Source organism: Chiloscyllium plagiosum, chromosome 36 (assembly GCF_004010195.1).
Source record: "Chiloscyllium plagiosum isolate BGI_BamShark_2017 chromosome 36, ASM401019v2, whole genome shotgun sequence".
Lineage (NCBI taxonomy): Eukaryota > Metazoa > Chordata > Chondrichthyes > Orectolobiformes > Hemiscylliidae > Chiloscyllium > Chiloscyllium plagiosum.
The window spans coordinates 10047540-10066381 of NC_057745.1; the positions used below are offsets into that span (position 1 = coordinate 10047540).

Genomic DNA, 18842 nt, shown 5'->3' on the forward strand with positions numbered 1-18842 from the left:
TGTTAGGAATTGATCTGTATTTGGAAATTGGAGTCCATTTAAAAGTTATTTGCTGTGTAGCATGAGATCTTGTAATGGATGTTACAGCAGCTAGTTGGCTTTCACAAACAAACAATTTCTATTAAACAAGACAAAAGGAAGGTGACAAAACCAAGGACATGATGTTTCATTAGGTGACATCAAAGAACTATATAACGGTTAATGTACCCTCTTATAAATGCAACGTTTAGGAAAATAAAAGTTTTGTTCCCAAAATGAATGGAGACTAACCTTTATATGAAAGCAGACAAGGAGAAAGTTTTATCCTGACACTGAGTAGTTGTCCCCGTCCACTGGCCAGGAAGATTCAAATAGGTGACAGATAGTGTAAACTATCAGTGCCTAGGAGTAGGGTATGTGAACAAACGTAACAGAGTTGGGGGCTGTCATTATCAGAAAGTGGTCTTCAGATGGGAAATGAAACAGAAGTGATTGAGAGGTGAAGATCCAGGGAAGAGTTCTCTAACGTTTCACTTAGAGAGCAGAATGTCGCATTCACAACTTTAATGAGATTGCACTCTACCATTGCCAATTCATCCTCTGGAATCAGGGAACCATCCTCAATTGCCATGGGTTGTATATATTTCTTCTCTAATTAATTAAAGTAACATCTAATTCATGGCTTAACAAATTTTATCTGAAAATTCCTTATGATAGCTGATTGCCTATATTAAAGGTCGGCACGGTGGCTCAGTGGTTAGCACTGCTGCCTCATAGCACCAGGGTCCCAGATTCGATTCCAGCCTCGGGCGAGTGTCTGTGTAGAGTTTGCACGTTCTCCCCGTGTCTGCGTGGGTTTCCTCCGGGTGCTCTGGTTTCCTCCCACAATCCAAAGATGTGCAGGTCAGGTGAACTAGCCACGCTAAACTGCCCATAGCGTTAGGTGCATTTAGTCAGAGGGAAATGGGTCTGAGTGGGTTACTCTTCGGAGGGTCAGTGTGGACTTATTGGGCCGAAGGACCTGATTCCACACAGTAGAGAATCTAATCAAATAGAAGACTATGGTCTTAAACACCCAAAATTGAAAGAGAAAGGGAGATAACTTCTTGGCTCTTTTTCTTATTTGTAACTCACAATACAGGCATCATTGATAGGATTGGAAAGGAGATAAACTGTTTTTGTTTCCTTTGGTGTCTTCAGTTTCCTTTCATTCTGACTAAAATAAAGTAAAAAACTACTCAAATTGATGCTATTTCCCCTTCCAGATATAGGAGAGCAGCCACTTACCTTTGATTTCTTGGTTAGGTGAATCAGAAATTTCTCATACTGCTCAATGGAGAATATCAGGTTGGGTATTGGCCTGGTTTCACGAAGCACTCGGGCCTGTATATAGAAGAGTAGAAATGTAAACTGTTGTAAACTGTTTAAAGGAATTAAGGGCTACGGGGAGAGTGCAGGTAAATGAAGTTCAAATGCCCATCAGTCATGATTAAATGGCAGAGTGGACTCAATGGGTTGAATGGCCTTACTTCCACTCCCATGTCTTATGATTTTATGGTTTTCAGCTAAAATGACCACGTGCAGCAACTCAATGTTGCACGATGATGATTACACCACATCTTTTGAATGCTTAGAAGTTGCAAGTTTATTTCACATTGAGATTATTACAATCATATTTTGTATATGGAAAAATCCCTCAAGCCAGAACTGAATTATTCTGTGGAAACACTGTCATGTGCTCCTTAGAAGAAGTGCCAGTGCCACAGTACGGAGATTGAGGGTCAGTTGGCAAGATGGCCTATTTATAGTGCAGAGTGATGCCAAAGCATAGGCTCAATTCCAATACTGGCTGAGGTTACCATGAGGGACTTTTGCTCTTTGAGTCATGGTGACCTTCAGCTGAAACCACCCTGCTCTCTAATGAGAAAGCAGCTCTATGGTTTGGCAGCATTAAAGCGATTTTACCTTCATTTTGACAAAGCTAGACTATGTTTCATGTTCAATGAGTTCATGTACCTTTGCTGCAGTGATGGCTGCCATCTCCTTCTTCTTGTCTTTTTTCTTTTCTGGTCCTCCTCCAAAGTTCACTGTCTCACTCTGAATATTCTATTCAGAAAGCTGAGAATTAGAATGGCTGACAACTTGTCGCTTCCTCTGCCCAGCCCCAAAACTAACAAAATACTCCCAAAGTTACAAAAGCTATAAACTAATGCTAAATTATTAGAAGTTGAGGTAGCAGGGTACTTGGAAAACTTCAAGGTAATCAGGCAGGGTCAACACTGTTTTGTCAAAGGAAAATCCAAGTTTAACCAATCTGTTGGAGTTCTTTGTGGAAGTAACATGTTGTGGATAAAATTAAATCAGTGCATGTACTGTACTTGGATTTCCTGAAGATTTTGATAAAGTGTCATATCAAAGATTATTGCAGAAAATAAGAGCTCATGATGTCCAGGTTAGCATGGATAGAGATTGACTGGTTAACAAGAAACAGACAGAAGGCATGAATGGGTTATTTTCAGATTGACAAGATAAAACAAGATTGATGCAGAAAACTTTACTGTTTATAATTTATTCAAATGACTTGAATGAAGGGACCAAATTTGCTGCGACACAAAGATAGCTAGGAAAGAAGGTTGTGAAGAGAGCATAAGGCGAATGTGGATACAGTACTTTTAAGTGAGCAGGCAAATGGAGAATAATGTGGGAAAATGTGAAATTGCCCATTTTGACAGGAAGAATTAAAAAGAAGTATATTATCTAACTAGAGGTTGCAGAGGTCTAGGATACAGAGACTTGGGTGTCCTTATATGTATCCAGGTACAGCAAGTAATTAGGAAACCTAACAAAATGTTATCATCACAAGAGTAATTGAATATTAAAAAGTGAGGTTATGCTTCAGCTATACAGAGCACTGGAGGACTACGTCTTGAGTACTAAGCACATTCTTTAAGGTGTGTTGAAAGCAGTTCAGACAAGGTTGCCAGACTAAGATCAAGAATGAGCAGGTTATCTTATGAGGAATGGTTGGAACAGGTTAGGCTTATATCTGCTGGAGTGCAGACAATAAAGAGGTGACTTAATTAAAACTTACAAGATTCTGAGTCTTGAAAGAGTACTTGAGGAGAGGATGTATCCTGTTTTGAACAAGTCAAGAACTAGCAGTCACTGTTGAAAAATCAAGTGTGACCCACTTGAGACAGATAAGGAGTGAAAAGTTTCGTCTCGGGAGTCATGAGTCATTGAAACTCCCTTCCTGAAAATGGGGTGAAATCAGAGTCGTAGGATCTTTTTTTAAGGCAGAAGTGGATAGATCCTTCTGAAGCAAGTGGATGAAAGTTTATTATGTGTTGGTAGAATGCATACTTGAGGTCACTATCACATCAGCCATGATCATATTGAATGGCAGAATAGGACGAAGGGGCTAATTAGTCTACCCCGTTCCTTGTTTATATGTTTGTAAATCTTAGCGGTTTGAAAGTTTTTGGGGGTATACTTGAAACAACAAATTCACAATTAAATGACAGATCATTTTCAATAATAACTTTTAAAGAAGGCTAAAAGAGCCCACAATTTGATCACATGTTTATGCAACTAAATCATTTATTTACATATGAGCCCAGAGTAAATTGCATGGTGTGCCAACAAAATGTTGAGTGTGTTTCAAATTAAATCCTAGTTCCATCCCAAGTTAATCAAGATATCGAGCATCATAGCTTGTCTTAGACTGCAGAAACACCAGTCTGAATTCATGCTTCCATTTACTAGTCTGAGTCTTACTGGCACGTACATGTATATGCATCAGGTGAGAGCACGATTTATTTGGTGATTATGTCATTCTCCTCCCTCAAACCCTCAAAAATCTACTGATTTGGGTGAGGTATTGGAAGGCAATTAGTGCCCACAGAATCATATAGTGTTGAGACTGGCAAAATATATTTGTTGTTATTTCTGTAGATAGCTAACAGAAAAAAAACTGCCTGATTTATGTGATATAACCATTTGCAACATTACTGAATATACAATAATAATGATGTCGAAAAACCAAGACTTGGCTCCTGCAACAAATATCAAATTGTATCTTAAAATTTGCAGGAGAACCGTAACAAAAAGCATAAATGAATAGTAAAAATAAATTGGTACATACCTGAACATAGGTTATGAAAGCATAGCACTGTGAGGTCAGGTGTGATCCTGAAAGTTTAACCTAAATGTAAGAGATTAAATATTTCAATTCTCAAATGATTATATAAGATACTATACATCAAGTACCACAAAGGCACACTATGAAAACTTCAACACATAACGTGATGGAAGGATGTAGATTTGCTCTCACGTGCTGCAATGTTCTGATGATACAGGAGGTGCCAAGCTCTATACCACAGAAAGTTCTGTTGCGTGGGACGTGATTGCTCTCATATCACTACACTGAGATCAGGAGCTGAGCAACACATGATGCTTTGTTGCTTAAACCTATGGTCTCGTGGCACTGGCAGAACCTGAAAGCAGGTCATCCATCAGCAGAACATGATGTGTGAATTGTCGGGTGGTTCCACATAATTTTTACAGCAATCCTCATTACCTTCTTAACAGCCTAAAGATCAATCTACAACAATTTTTCTTTTGATTATGCCCTCAAAGTGTTTGCAGACTTTTTCCTCCATTAAAGATGCTATATTAATGCACTCTCTTGAATGTGGAATGTCCTAGATGGCAGGCTAGCAGATTGTAGCTGCAATTTCCCACTGGACAAAAACCCAGTAGTACCTGCACTATCCTTTCTTCATTGGAGTGAAGAAGGATGAGAGGTGACTTGATAGAAGTGTACAAGATGATGAGAGGCAATAGATAATTGATAGCCTGAGACTTTTTCCCAGGATGGAAATGGCTATCATGAGGGGACATAATTTTAAGGTGACTGGAGGAAGGTTTAGGGGACATGACAGAGGTAAGTTCTTTACACAGAGAGTGGTGGGTGCGTGGAATGCACTGCCAGCAGTGATAGTAGAGTCAAACACATTAGGGGCATGTAAGTGGCTCTTGGATAGGCACATGGATGATAGTAAAATGTAGAGTATATAGATTAGTTTGATCTTAAAGTACGATAAAAGGTCGGCACAACATAGAGGGCTGATGTCGAGAGTGTGGTGCTGGAAAAGCACAGCAGGTCAGGCAGCATCTGAGGAGCAGAAGAATCGACGTTTCAGGGAAAAGCTCTTCATCAGGAATGAGGCTGATGCCCAGTGCTGTGCTGTACTCTATGTTCTAAAAGACAGGTAAACAAAGAATGCAAAACTCCAATAACTGTTTCCCCACAAGGGTCAGAATCCTAGGACATCATTAATCGCTTCCTAATTTATCACTAGTGGAAGGCTAGGGTCAAACTGTCCAATATTTCTTCTGGCTGAGAAATGGTGAAGAGCTGGAGTGAGAGGAATACATTAATGAAAATAGAAAGCTGACTCCGTGCAGTGACTCTGGATAAATAGAACTGGTGTGTAACAGGAAAGTGTCAAATTTAAGGTGTGGTTTATGCTGAGTTAATGGACAATAAAAGATTAAATAAAAGGATGCTAATTGGCCTCAGTAGCGGGGAAGGTGAATCAGCTAGAATTCTAAGTGGTATTTGCTGATCCAAAAATTGGTACATGATAATCGTGTGCCTACACTTTAAGTAAGGATGCAATTAGGTAAAGACTATTATTTCCTCCAAGGTTTGATAGCAAAGTGGCACAGCTCAAGAACAGATAAAAAGAATAGATAGTGTAGTTAGGAAGGTGTTTAGCACGCTTGCCTTCATTGCTCAGGCCACTGAGTATAGGAATTGGGATATCATGTTAAAGTTGTATAAGAGGAGAAAGTGAGGTCTGCAGATGCTGGAGATCAAAGTTGAAACTTTATTGCTGGAACAGCACAGCAGGTCAGGTAAGGCAACTTCTGGAGTACTGTGTACAGATCTGTTTGCCTTGCTAAAGGAAGGATATTATTAAACTGGAAAAGGTTAAGAAAAATTTACAAGGATGTTGCCGGGACTGGAGAGTTTGAGTTCTAAGAAGAGGCTGGATAGACTGGAACTATTTTTCACTAGATCATAAGAGGTTGAGGGGTCACCTTACAGAAGTTTATAAAATCACAAGGGGCATAGATAGTGAAAAGGAAATATCTTTCCCCAAGGGTAGGGGAGTTCAAAACTAGATAGCATAGTCTTAAGATGAGAGGAGAAAGATTAGAGAGGACCTGAGGGGAACTTTTTCACACAGAGGATAGTTCGTTTGTGGAATGAACAGTCAGACGAAGTGGTAAATGCAGATACAGTTACAACAATGAAAAGACATTTGGACAAGTATATGAATAAGAAAGGCTTAGAGGGACGTGGGCCAAATGCAGGCAAGAGGGATTAGTTCAGTTTGGGAAACTTTGTCAGCATGGATAAATTGGACCCAAGTGTCTATTTCTGTGCTGTCTGACTCTATGACTTGGATGAGATACTGAAATGCTGCTGTGTCCATGAAAATCAAATCACTATTTTCATGAATGAACAAGAATTGATGCAAATCGTATTGTTTTAAACCATTCCCACAGTGAGCCTGGAAAACTACTAAAACATTGATATACTGCCCCCTTCTGGTACTGCTACTTGTGAAAAGATTGCTCTATCTGACGCTACCAGCAATTGAAACTGACAGCGACCACACTGATGTCCTTTGCCCAATAAATCATCTGAGAATCAGATGGCTTGGAATATGAGGAAAGTCATAGGAAATACAAAGAGGAAGTATGAACAAAATATCTGCAAGAGATAGCAATGTGAGAAGTAGTGGTTTAAAGGGAAGTGTGGATCTGATAAACACAGGTACAGGCAAAGCTTGTAAAAAAAAAATGACAGGCTTGTAAATGAATACCTTTTAACTTGGTTCCCTAGTAAAGAAAGAACAAAATACAACTACTATAGGGAAATATAAAAATAATACGTGAGAACTTGGTGGATTTAATTTAAAAATATTTGGATATGAAAAGACATGGGGAAGTGAAGGAATTTCAGATGTTTTGGTCAGAACAGTCCAAAGATCTTTCGAGTTCAGGATTTGTGCTCATGAATTGGAAAACTGCAAATATCACACCTTAGGAAATGAGAAAGAGCCAACAGATCTAGCGCTTTAACACGTGGACAAGTTATTGGAGTTTACTATCAGGAAAAAAATGATTCAGTGTGTGAACAAATCTGAATTGTTCCAAGAGTGTAACGTGTGGATTTGTAACAGAAAAATCAAATCTGAATAATGTAGTTGAACTTTGACATAAATAAGGTAAATAAAGGAGTGATTATGGATTAATAGTACTGGAAAAACTCAGGCGGTCTGATACCAACTGTGGAGGAAGAAGCAGAGTTTTTGTTCAAGTTCAATATGACTTCTTTAGACCTGAAGTGCTTATGTATGTTCTGCATTACGTACTATTAGAAGGCATTTATTTGACACACACGATCATAAAAAAATGAGAAATCATGTACTTTGAAATAATCCTGCACATGAAATGGTAATTGGTTGGGAGCTAGGAGATGGTGAGTAGGAATAAAAGGAATGTTCTCTGAACATAGCCTTGAGATATGTATTGAATTTTCAACTTTTCATCATAGATATTAGTGACTTGGATGATGGAAGGTAGGCATATATACAAGCATACAAATAGGAGGCATGGTAAATTATGTAGAAAGAAATGGTGAGTTAGAATCATAGGCTACGTACTGTGGAGAAAACTATACTAGATGAAACTCGATATGCAGATACTACTTTGAACCTGCAGTAATGAAATGCGTATGTTTTCAGGATGAGGAGAGACTAGGAACTGTAGTGAAACAAAAGGGATTTAGGCTTGCATTTATACTACCAATTTCAAGCAGATCTAGCAACTTAAACTGGGCATCAATGAGGCGCCGTGGGCCCCTAGCAGCAGTAATGCATTCAACCATGCAATCTGTAACCTCATGGTCTTGCATGTCCCCCACTCTGCTATTACCATCATGTTGGGGATCATCCCTGGTTCAATAAAGATTGGAGGAGGACATGCCAAGAGCAGCATCAAGCATGCCTAAAAATAGTGTGCCAACCTGATTAAGTAGCAGGACTACTTGCTCGCCAAACAGCGTGCAACGCACAGAGTTAAGTGATCCCATGTGCAACAGTTCGGAGTCATGTCTCATTATGTCATGAATCATGGAAGATATTAACAATTCACTGGAGGAAGAGAAAGCTTCATAATAAAGGTGGAGCATAGCACACCAGCACAATACAACAAGAGAAGGTAAACGTATTCTGCCAGAAGTACAAGTAGATGACGCTCTTGGCTTCCTCCCAAGGTAGTCAAGGCTTTCTCCTAAGGTAGTCAAAGGTAGATACAGAGAAACTATTTGTTCTATTTAAAGAATTCAGAACAAGTGAGCAGAATCTTGAGGTGATAGCTAGGCCAATCAGAAATGAAATCAGGAAGAATGTTTCAAGTGAAGGGGTGTTAAGAGGGACCTAGAATTCTTGCAACCCCGATTAAAAACTATAAACTAAAAACACCAATTGAAATTTTCAATAAAGAGGTCAATAAATAGTAAATATTTTATTAACCGTCACCTATGGGACATTAGCATGTCAATTAATAAAATATTACAGTTGATCAAGATATTCAATAAAATATCCACACATTCAATGTAAAAACACACTAAATAATAGAAACATTATGCAGGGCATACACACCAATTATACTTTATTTACAGCATAAATCACTTGAATAATAAGCAACTATCCTTTGAATAAAACTTACCAGCAGAAAGTCTTCTCACTCGCACTCTCAGCTGACTACTCAGACGTAGTTGAAATCGTGACAGTAAGCTAAATTTCTAGTATTTCAGGTATAAATATTTTGCCGGTTTATTGAGAGTGCTGGTATTAGATGCACCTAAAATCAAGTTTGCTATACATTTTTGATTGGTGATGGTATCAGGGGATATAGAGTAAAAGCAGGCAAATAGAGTTGGATTACAGATCAACCAGGAGCTAACATAATGATTGAACATGCTAGAGCAGTTGAATGGCCTCTACTCATTTCAAAGCAATGATCTTATTCAGAAATCTTAATCTGAAACATACACCTTATATCAAGAGTTTAATACCTACCAGTTTCTCAAATCTTGCAGGAAGATGTGCCACATGACCTGTGTAACCTTGGATATACTGGGCGGGAATACAAAACATATGAGATATTAGAGAATCTTATATGTGGGAAGAAAGGAGCATTTTCTCATTTAGTCAGGATGTTTGGTCCCTCCTAGCAGACAGGATCTCCCGATATTAGAATTACCCAACACTTAAAAGAAAACTATTACTATAAAAGCAAGGGTGCTCTGCCTGGTCCTTTTCACAATTCACATAATCCTCATTAGATTGATAAATTGATACATGAAGGAGGAAGAAACCATCTTAGCATTTTATCCTCCTTCATACCAATTGCCTAAGAAACATTCAAAAAAAGGAAACTGATTGTTTCCTGATTTAGCACTGGGTGCTAACCAGCAGTATAAGCAGTTTGGATCCTGAAACTGGGATTGAACAATGTCACAAGGTTATGCTTTTGTTGGTCGAATTCATTCTAATTGCTATGGTATAAGAATTGTTAACTGTCCACCTATAAAGGCAGAAAGTGAGGACTGCAGATGCTGGAGATCAGAGCTGAAAATGTGTTGCTGGAAAAGCGCAGCAGGTCAGGCTGCATCCAAGGAGCAGGAGAATCGACGTTTCGGGCATGAGCCCTTCTTCATTCCTGAAGAAGGGCTTATGCCCGAAACGTCGATTCTCCTGCTCCTTGGGTGCTGCCTGACCTGCTGCGCTTTGCCAGCAACACATTTTCAGCACCTATAAAGGCACCACGTTTCTTACAATTATCTCAAAGAACAGCCCTGTTGCTGTAATGTTACTAGTCATTCAGAGATCTAGCATAATATTATGGAACCATGACAAATTTTATTAATTAATAGATTCAAATAATCAATCAAAACATGTAAACCTAAACACAGTAATGGTGATCATGACTGTCATAAGAATCCATCTGATTCACTAATTTGCTATATTAATCTGGTCTGTCACATGTGACTCCAAAGCTACATTAAAATAGCTGACCACTAATTGCCCTCTGAAATGGTCTGGAAAGCAATTGCATTGTAGTTGACTGCTGCAGAAAACCATGACTGCTACTGTTTTCAAAGGGCACTCACCACTACCTTGTCAAGAACAGTTAAGGATGGGCAACAAATGTTGGCCTTGCCGATATACACATCCCACGAAAGAATAAAAAAAACTTATTCTTAAATATTAATTATCCTTCTGTTTCCTTTGTTCTCCCAGTCTCCGCCGCCATGACTGGTAAATAAAGCAGCAAATTTAAGTTAGGGTCATTCAGTGGTGACTTCAACTTTCAACATCACCCCTTTTTAACGCCACTATTCCATACAATATTAAGCAGAAACCAGAAGGAAATTCACCCATAAAAGTTGAATATATTGTTTATAATAGTTCTGTCACACTGTAATTGTGATTCCAGTATATTTTATTCCAGAATGGTCAGAATTAAGCAACAGCAGAGCTCTGCACACTTACGTATTTCACCAACGAGGTGAGAATGCTGTACATTTTAGCAAGCTCTTTCAAGAGAATGTCCACACAGCTTCCAGCTGGAATGGATGTTTGGATCAGCTCATGAAAAGCAGTCAACAGGGTGCCCAGTTGAAGGACAATAGCTTTCTCTGCAGGCTCTCTTGTCATTGACATTTGAGAGTTGTCATCTAGAATGAAGAACAAATGTAATATTTAAAATGAGCGGCACGTTGCTGACAGTTCTGAGTTGCATCCTTGAAGCCTTCTTGATAACTAAAGACAATCCTCATCTGTTTTGTAGTCACCTCCATTTCACAGTCAATTAACATTGAAAGACTTATTTCATTCAAACTAGTGTGGCAGCAAGGCTCAAGGGGATGAGGACAGACTAGAGGAGTTAACTGTTCAATCAGCTAATGTCGGGGCAGCAATTTGGATTGGAGTTTGGACAAGGCTGGATTGGAGGGGCACAAGGGCAATGAAAATAATAATCTGGATGACAGTGGATGAAGTTAAAGAACTATATGTAGTATAAGTTAATGCCTCCTGGAACAAAGATGAGAAAAGAAAATAGGCAAGGTGTTGGAGAAAAACATTTTTCCCTAGTTGTGAATATTTCCCTTTGAGGTCATAGTTGTTAGAAGACCAGGTAAATGATCATCCCTCTAAACTATTAGTGAAAACAAGTAGTTAGAGCAATGAGACAATTGCAATTGTTCTTCCAAGTATTGCAAGTATTTCACTTTCAGGACTAATCCGAGTCCAGATATAATAGTTCCTTCAACTAATAAATTAAAAGGGACGAAACTAAAACCTGGTGTTATATGGCTATTCACTTATTGGCCTGAGCAACTTTGAGTACTGCCCTACTGACTCTCTGACACATTGTGCAGTAACTCACTGCTGATATACAATTATCTATTCTTCCATCCTTTCACCTACCTGTCAGTTCTTTGTCAGAGTTCAGCTGGCCCTTCAGTTTTGTGATCAGCCAGTCTACTTCTTCCAGAACTTTCTCTGCTTGGCTCAAAATCAGCTGCTACAAAAGAAAACAAAATGTCACTGTAGCAACTATTGGTTTCTGTAAGGAAGTATTCTCTTTGTAGAATGGATCAATCATACTATCATAAAACTCATCAGAACATGCGTATAACAAAATCTGACGCTCATTTAGCAAAGTAATTTCTTCTTCTTCTTGACCATATGGATTTTATTAAACATCAAACATGGGGAAAAAAATATTGATTCTGTGCTGTTCCTCCTCAAACATGTAAGTTCCCCATATAGTCAGATAGCATCTTGATTTGGACATGTATTGCCATCTGTTGTCATCATCATGGAATTTCCCTCCCAATACTGTTGTGGATACACAATGATTGCAACACTTCAAGCTGATTCCTACAAGCTCAACGTAGGCAATACATACATTCGTTCTAACATCACCAACATCCCAAGTATATTTTGTTTTAGAAGGTAACTTGAAACATCACTGCTGTAGTCAGGCAGCCTTCTCAACCGACTAACTGGGAGAAATCAAAATACTCACAAAGCTGTTTGAAAAATATCAGTACTACAAACCAACTCTCTAGGATGTAAGGCAATGTCCATCCTATGCTCCAAGAAATTTTCTTCTAAGCCACTCTAATTTTGCTATCTCTTTAAGCAGACCTGTACAACAAGTCTGTTTAATCATCTTCTTCATCTCTCTCTCTCTCTCGCGTTTCTTCACTTTTCATTCAGTTTTCTCTTGATCCCTTGTATTACCCTAAACAGACATTAGTTCATGCAAACAGTTCTACATAATTGCAAGTAATGTTTGCATCAAAAAGTGGAGTCAGTTTTCTAAGGGCCTTGTACAAAGTGCTTACCACCACAGTTGGAGCTGCAGTCCTTGAGTTCACCATGGCAAAATGAGATTGCTCCTCTATTTCAATGTCCTTCAGAAAGCAAGAAAGCAAAATGATTATTCCACTGTAAACAACAAAGTACCCAGTATAGGACAGGAACCAGTGAGGCGTGAATAATGCAGAATATATGGTGAGATCAGTATTCTGCATATTGTGTGGTAGCACCATAAACAGATACAGGAAGATTTCCTGTTTTATATTTCTAATAAAATCGTACAACATGTTCACAAAATGCACTAGCATTCTCATCAGAAATTCGATCTAGAAAATCATTTCAATTCATTGACCTCTGGGGGAGAGTGACAGAACCTGCTGTCAGGAGATGAGATACGCAGATAAGACACGAGAGTACACCTATTTATACTTCTGAGGAAGAAACAGGTCAGATTGCAAAATAGCATTTTCTATAGATAAGGCTATTTGTTTATTTCTAAAATATCTCCCAGAACTAAATGATTCAGATCGTATCATAAGACCTTGAGGAAATGGGATTCATCATTTTTTCCTCCTCAATTCCAATAATCAGACACAAACATGTTCAAATCAAACAGAACCTGTTCTGAAAAATGTTCACTCGACCCACAATGTTAACTCTGCCTTCTCCCTATGGATGCTGCCACATCTGTTGCGTTTCCCTAGCAATGTTTGGTTTTATTTCTGATTTCCAACATCTGCAGTTCTTTGGCTCTTTTAAATTCAAATCAGAACACATTGTTTATGGAAAATGAAAAAGACTATTGAATAAGTACATACCTAGTTGGTTAAACAATCCATAAGCAGCTGGTCTCTAGTCGTTTTCAAGCGATAGCATGATGGATAGAAATTTGTCACGTGAGCCTGAATTAATATTGGTATTTGTTTGGTAACATTCAGGGTCATGAATGTATTTCCTCTTCTTGGAAAAATTACACAGTGGGTATATTACAGAATATGTGCAGTACTGGAACAAATCATTCCAGCACCTAGTCCATGCCAGTGTTTATATTTATTAAGCAAGTCCGAAACTATCCAGTACTCAGTCCTCCAAATCAGGTTAAATCTACTGTTTATGTTTACAAGTTCTCTGCTTTTCAATTCTATTCCACTGGACATAGAAGTTTGGGCATCATTTGCTCTTTTTTAAAAGCAGCCTTATTAATCAGAATCACTACTTGTACCATTTTGTATAACTCTAGCCCAAATCCCGCTACTCCTCTGGCATTCATTCAGTCGCTTTTTTGCCAAACAACTTGTGGCCTTCTTATTCTTCCTAACAAAGTGTACCACTTCACACCTATGAATGAATTTCCAATCACAAGCTCATGCTGTCTTTTAATGTCGTTTTTTAATTTTGTCACAGTCCTCCTCTGTATTAACTCTAACCCACAATTTACTGTTGTGTGCAAATTTTGAAATTTGAAACTGTACTTCTGATTTCAGAGCCCAAATCATTTGTGTAAACAATAAGTCACAGTTACCTGAACAAAAAATCTTATGGAAATAACACTTCCACTTTTTCTAATCGGAGTAAATTTCTTAAGCTCTATTGTTTTTCTAGTCTTTTAGGCAGCTTGGTATCCATTCTGCTGCTTGTCTGCTTTTGAAAACCCAAATATACCTACTACATGACTCTTTATCTGTTCAATTATTAGTTCAAAGAATGCAACAAGGTTAGGCACAATCTTTTTCTGAAATCGTGTTGATAGTTCTTGATCATAATATTTCAGCTGCTGGATATTTTTTCTATTCTATTTTTGATTAAGGATTCCATTATTTTCCATATCATTGGTGTTACACTAACTGGTATATAGTAATTCTAACGTCCTTCTAAAAACAGGACTACCATTAACAGTCCACTATTGCTATTGCATTATTCCCTTTATGACTAAATTTCTATATATAGACATAATCGGGATTCTGCTTTCTCTTCTCTAACTCTCTTAACATGCATAGATGCAATCCATCAAGCCAAGCAGTTACATCTTCTCCAAGTTTTATTATAATCTCCTCATTCTATCTGAAAAAGTTTCTTTTTTTTGAACTCTTCTAATATCATGCCCACAATGTTATCTCCCTAGTAAATTGTGGTTAAGGAATTACTTAATATTTCTGCCATTTTGCTGTTATCTGTAAGTTTACCATGTTCACACATTAATGATCTTATCTCTACCTTGATTTTTCTTTATATGTATATGTGTATGCAGAATGCATTACTATTTATTTTTGGATTCCATGATATAAACATTTTCATTACCTGACTTCTAATTCAGCAGAAAAACCACAGTAGAAACAATATGTGAATAAAGTCAGACACATGTAAATTGAAGTGAATGATAGAAACCTGAAGATTATAAAACCTTGGATTCATGTTGACAATTTGAAAATCTACGATCCAAACACCAATGTTCTAATTTTCTTGATGAAAGTAGGTTTCTCTACAGTTTTTGTAGCTTTTTGAAAACACAGTACATTCTTGCTTTAAGGTGACACAGCTTATGGTCAGCAGGCACAATCACACTTTCATTAGCCACACATAGATCACCTTATAACTTATAGAGTCATAGAGATGTACAGCATGGAAACAGACCCTTCGGTCCAACCTGTCCATGCCGACCAGATATCCCAACCCAATCTAGTCCCACCTGCCAACACCCGGCCCATATCCTCCAAACCCTTCCTATTCATATACCCATCCAAATGCCTCTTAAATGTTGCAATTGTACCAGCCTCCACCACTTCCTCTGGCAGTTCATTCCATACACGTACCACTCTCTGTGTGAAAATGTTGCCCTGTAGGTCTCTTTTATATCTTTCCCCTCTCACCCTAAACCTATGCCCTCTAGTTCTGGACTCCCCGACCCCAGGGAAAAGACTTTGCTTATTTACCCTAGCCATGCCCCTCATAATTTTATATACCTTTATAAGTCTGAAAAACAACCCTCCACCACCACCCTCTGTCTTCTATCTTTGAGCCAGTTCTGTATCCAAATGGCTAGTTCTCCCTGTATTCCGTGAGATCTAACCTTGCTAATCAGTCTCCCGTGAGGAACCTTGTCGAATGCCTTTCTAAAGTTCATATAGATCACATCTACCACTCTGCCCTCATCAATCCTCTCTGTTCCTTCTTCAAAAAACTCAATCAAGTTTGTGAGACATGATTTCCAAGAGAAGCCAAGTTGTTCAGAAAAAAATCAACTTTAATAATTTCAGTTCTAAATTTTTTTCCCCCAAACACTTCTTGCGAAAAGCTTAAATTGCTTTGGTGCAGTTTGAAAAATGTATTCATTCATGAGAGGTGGGCATTGCTTATTGGTCTGCATTTGTTGCCCAACCTAAATTGCACTTGACAAGGTAACAGTGAGCCACACTCCTGAACTGCAACAATCTATGTGGCATTGGTACACCCACAGAGCCAGTAGGAGGGAGTTTGATACAACAACCCTAAAGGAATAGATCAAGTCAAGGTGATGAGTAGCTTGGACAGGAACCTGCGGATAGCAGTAAAAGAGCATCTCCAGATAGTTTTCCTACACCACCGTAGGTGCATTCCAGCAAAACCTCGCTTAATAGAAATGATGAGGCCTTTGGAAAAACGGGGTTAGGGGCAGACCAGCAAGATTTATCACTCACGATTGCTCAAAAATCAACCAGAAGTCAAATGCAAAGTATAGCACAGCCTGAATGAAGGTTGAAATCATATTTATTAACAAAACAAAAAGTAAACTTAACATAGTACATTTAAAAAATGTAAGAAAGCTGCTCTCTATACAGTATCTCACACAGAAAGCTGCTGTCATTCGTTAATATCAGCACATGCGCAGAACGGAAAGAACATCGGCACATGTGCAGAACGAAGAGCACGTACCAATTCCTGCTGGAATTAAACGTTAAGCGTTCTCCAAAATATCATTGCCTAATTCTTCAGCAATGTTATAGCCAAATTGCACTGCCGAAATGCGCGTTATCCCAGAACTACCTGTATTATCCCTGACTCGGAGATGCCAGTGTTGGAAAGGGGTGTACAAAGTTAAAAATCACACAACACCAGGTTAAAGTCCAACAGGTTTATTTGGAAGCACTAGCTTTTGGAGCGCTGCTCCTTCATCATATCATTGTGGATTATACTCCACAGTATAATGATGAAGAAGCAGCACTTCGAAAGCTAGTGCCTCCAAATAAACCTGTTGGACTATAACCTGGTGTTGTGTGATTTTTAACTTTGTATTACCCCTGTTCTTCTAGGTGATAGTGGTTGTGGATTTGGAAGGTGCAAAGGAGTGTTGACAAGTTGCTGCAGTGCACACTGCTGCCACCGTGCATCAGTAGTGAAAGGAGAAAATGTTTAAGGTGGTGGATAATGCAGGCTGCTTTGATCTCGATGGTATTGAGCTTCTTGAGTATTGTTGAAACTGCATTCACCCTGAGAAGCAGACAATATTCAATTACATTCCTGACTTGTGTTCTATAAATGGGGGACAGGTCTTTGAGGAATCGCGATGTGAGTTATTTACTGTAGACTTTCCCAGCATCTGATCTTCTGTTGCAGCTACAATATTTATATGGTCAGTCTAGATAAGTTTCTGATCAATGTTAATCTCCAGGATGCTAACAAAAGGGGATTCAACAATGGCAAAATCATTGAATGTCAGAAAGAGATGGATCGATTCAATATTGTTGGAAACGGTCATTGCCTGCCACTTATGTGGCACAGATCTATCATTTAACAGCTCAAGCTTGTGTCCCGGCCCTATTCCATATGAACACAGGCTACTTCATCATGAGTAGTTACAAACAGTATTGAACAAACATCAGCAAACTTCTGACCTTATGATGGAAGGATGGTCATTGATGAAGTAACTGAATATTCATAGAATTCCTACAGTGTGGAAACAGGCCATTTAGCCCAACACGTCCACACCAATGCTCTGAAGAATAATCCACCCAGGTCCAATCCCCAAGCCCATCACTCTACATCTAGCCCCAACTAATGCACCTAACATACACATTCCTAAACACTATGGGCAATTTAGCATTGTCAATTCACCTAATCTGCAGATGGGAGAAAACCAGAGCATCCGGAGGAAACCCATGCAGACACAGGGAGAATGTGCAAACTCCACACAGACAGTTGCCCAAGGCTGAAATCGAGCCCAGGTCCCTGATACTGTGAGGCAGCAGTACTAACCACTGAGTCACTGGGCCATAGTATCCTGAGGATCTCTGGGCTCTTGCGGTGTAGTGGTAATGTCCCTATCTCTTAGCCATGAGGCCTGGGTTTAAGCCCTAGCTGCTTCAGAGGTGTGTAATAACATCTCTGAATAGGCTGATCAGAAAATATTGATCCTGAAGATCTTCTGTAGTGATGCTCTCAGATTGAGGTGATTGACCTCTAATAACCACGGCTATTTCCTTTTATGCTAGGTATGTCTTCAACAAGTGGTGAGCTTTCTCCCTGCTCCCCATTGATTTTTGTTTTGTCCAGGCTCCTTGGTGCCATACTTGGTCAAATGTTGCCTTGATGTCTAGCCTACCTTGAGTTCAATTCTTTTGTCCATGCTGTTGGAATATTTTCAGGAGTTTTGCAGTACCTAATGTTTTCAAGCCTTTCTTGATTGGTTGACATCTGTGATACAGGGGACCTCAGAAAGAGGCCAAGATGAGTAATCCGTTTGGTATTTGCAGTGATGTGAAGGGGATTTTTGTGAAGCCTTCTCCTCTGGTTAGTTATTTAATTGTTTCCCACCAATTATGATCAGATGTGGCAGACTTACAAAGTACAGACATAAAGATTCCTGCTGTATAGAGCCTGAGTGAGAGTGTAGCTGGAATATTGCACTGTTTGGCCTCCTTATCTAAGCAAAAACATATTTGCCTGAGAGGAAGTGCAATAGAGGAAGTTAATACTTAGATTCCATTCATTGACAGCCTCTTTTACTGTGGTCTTTTAGCTGAAACTCAGATGTACCACTGCTAAGTTCCTGATGAAAACAAACAAGGCAATTCCTTCGTCTCCGCCGCATCTGCTCCCAGGAGGACCAGTTCCAATACCGTACAACCCAGATGGCCTCCTTCTTCAAAGACCGCAATGTCCCCCCAGACGTGATCGACGATGCCTTCCACCACATCTCCTCCACTTCCCGCTCCTCCGCCCTTGAGCCCCGCCCCTCCAACCACCACCAGGACAGAACCCCACTGGTCCTCAGCTACCACCCCATCAACCTCCATATACAGCATATCATCCGCCATCATTTCCGCCACCTCCAAACAGACCCCACCACCAGGGATATATTTCCCTCCTCTCCCCTATCAGCGTTCCGAAAAGACCACTCCCTCCGTGACTCCC

At 39.2% G+C, this 18842-nt stretch overlaps 1 protein-coding gene across 3 annotated transcripts in view; it reads right to left on the reverse strand.

Annotated features, from left to right (window-relative positions):
- The window catches only part of fanci (FA complementation group I), an 81816-nt gene that overhangs the window by 2528 nt on the left and 60446 nt on the right, over positions 1–18842 (reverse strand). For 2 of the 3 annotated variants that reach the window (XM_043677263.1, XM_043677264.1), the window contains exons 31-37: positions 12482–12550; positions 11556–11652; positions 10617–10801; positions 9141–9197; positions 4124–4183; positions 1996–2085; positions 1267–1362 (exon numbers count right to left, since the gene is read on the reverse strand). In XM_043677263.1, coding sequence (XP_043533198.1) covers positions 1267–1362; positions 1996–2085; positions 4124–4183; positions 9141–9197; positions 10617–10801; positions 11556–11652; positions 12482–12550 — 654 coding nt within the window. The remainder of the gene's footprint in view (positions 1–1266; positions 1363–1995; positions 2086–4123; positions 4184–9140; positions 9198–10616; positions 10802–11555; positions 11653–12481; positions 12551–18842) is intronic. The other variant, XM_043677265.1, reaches the window with a different exon arrangement.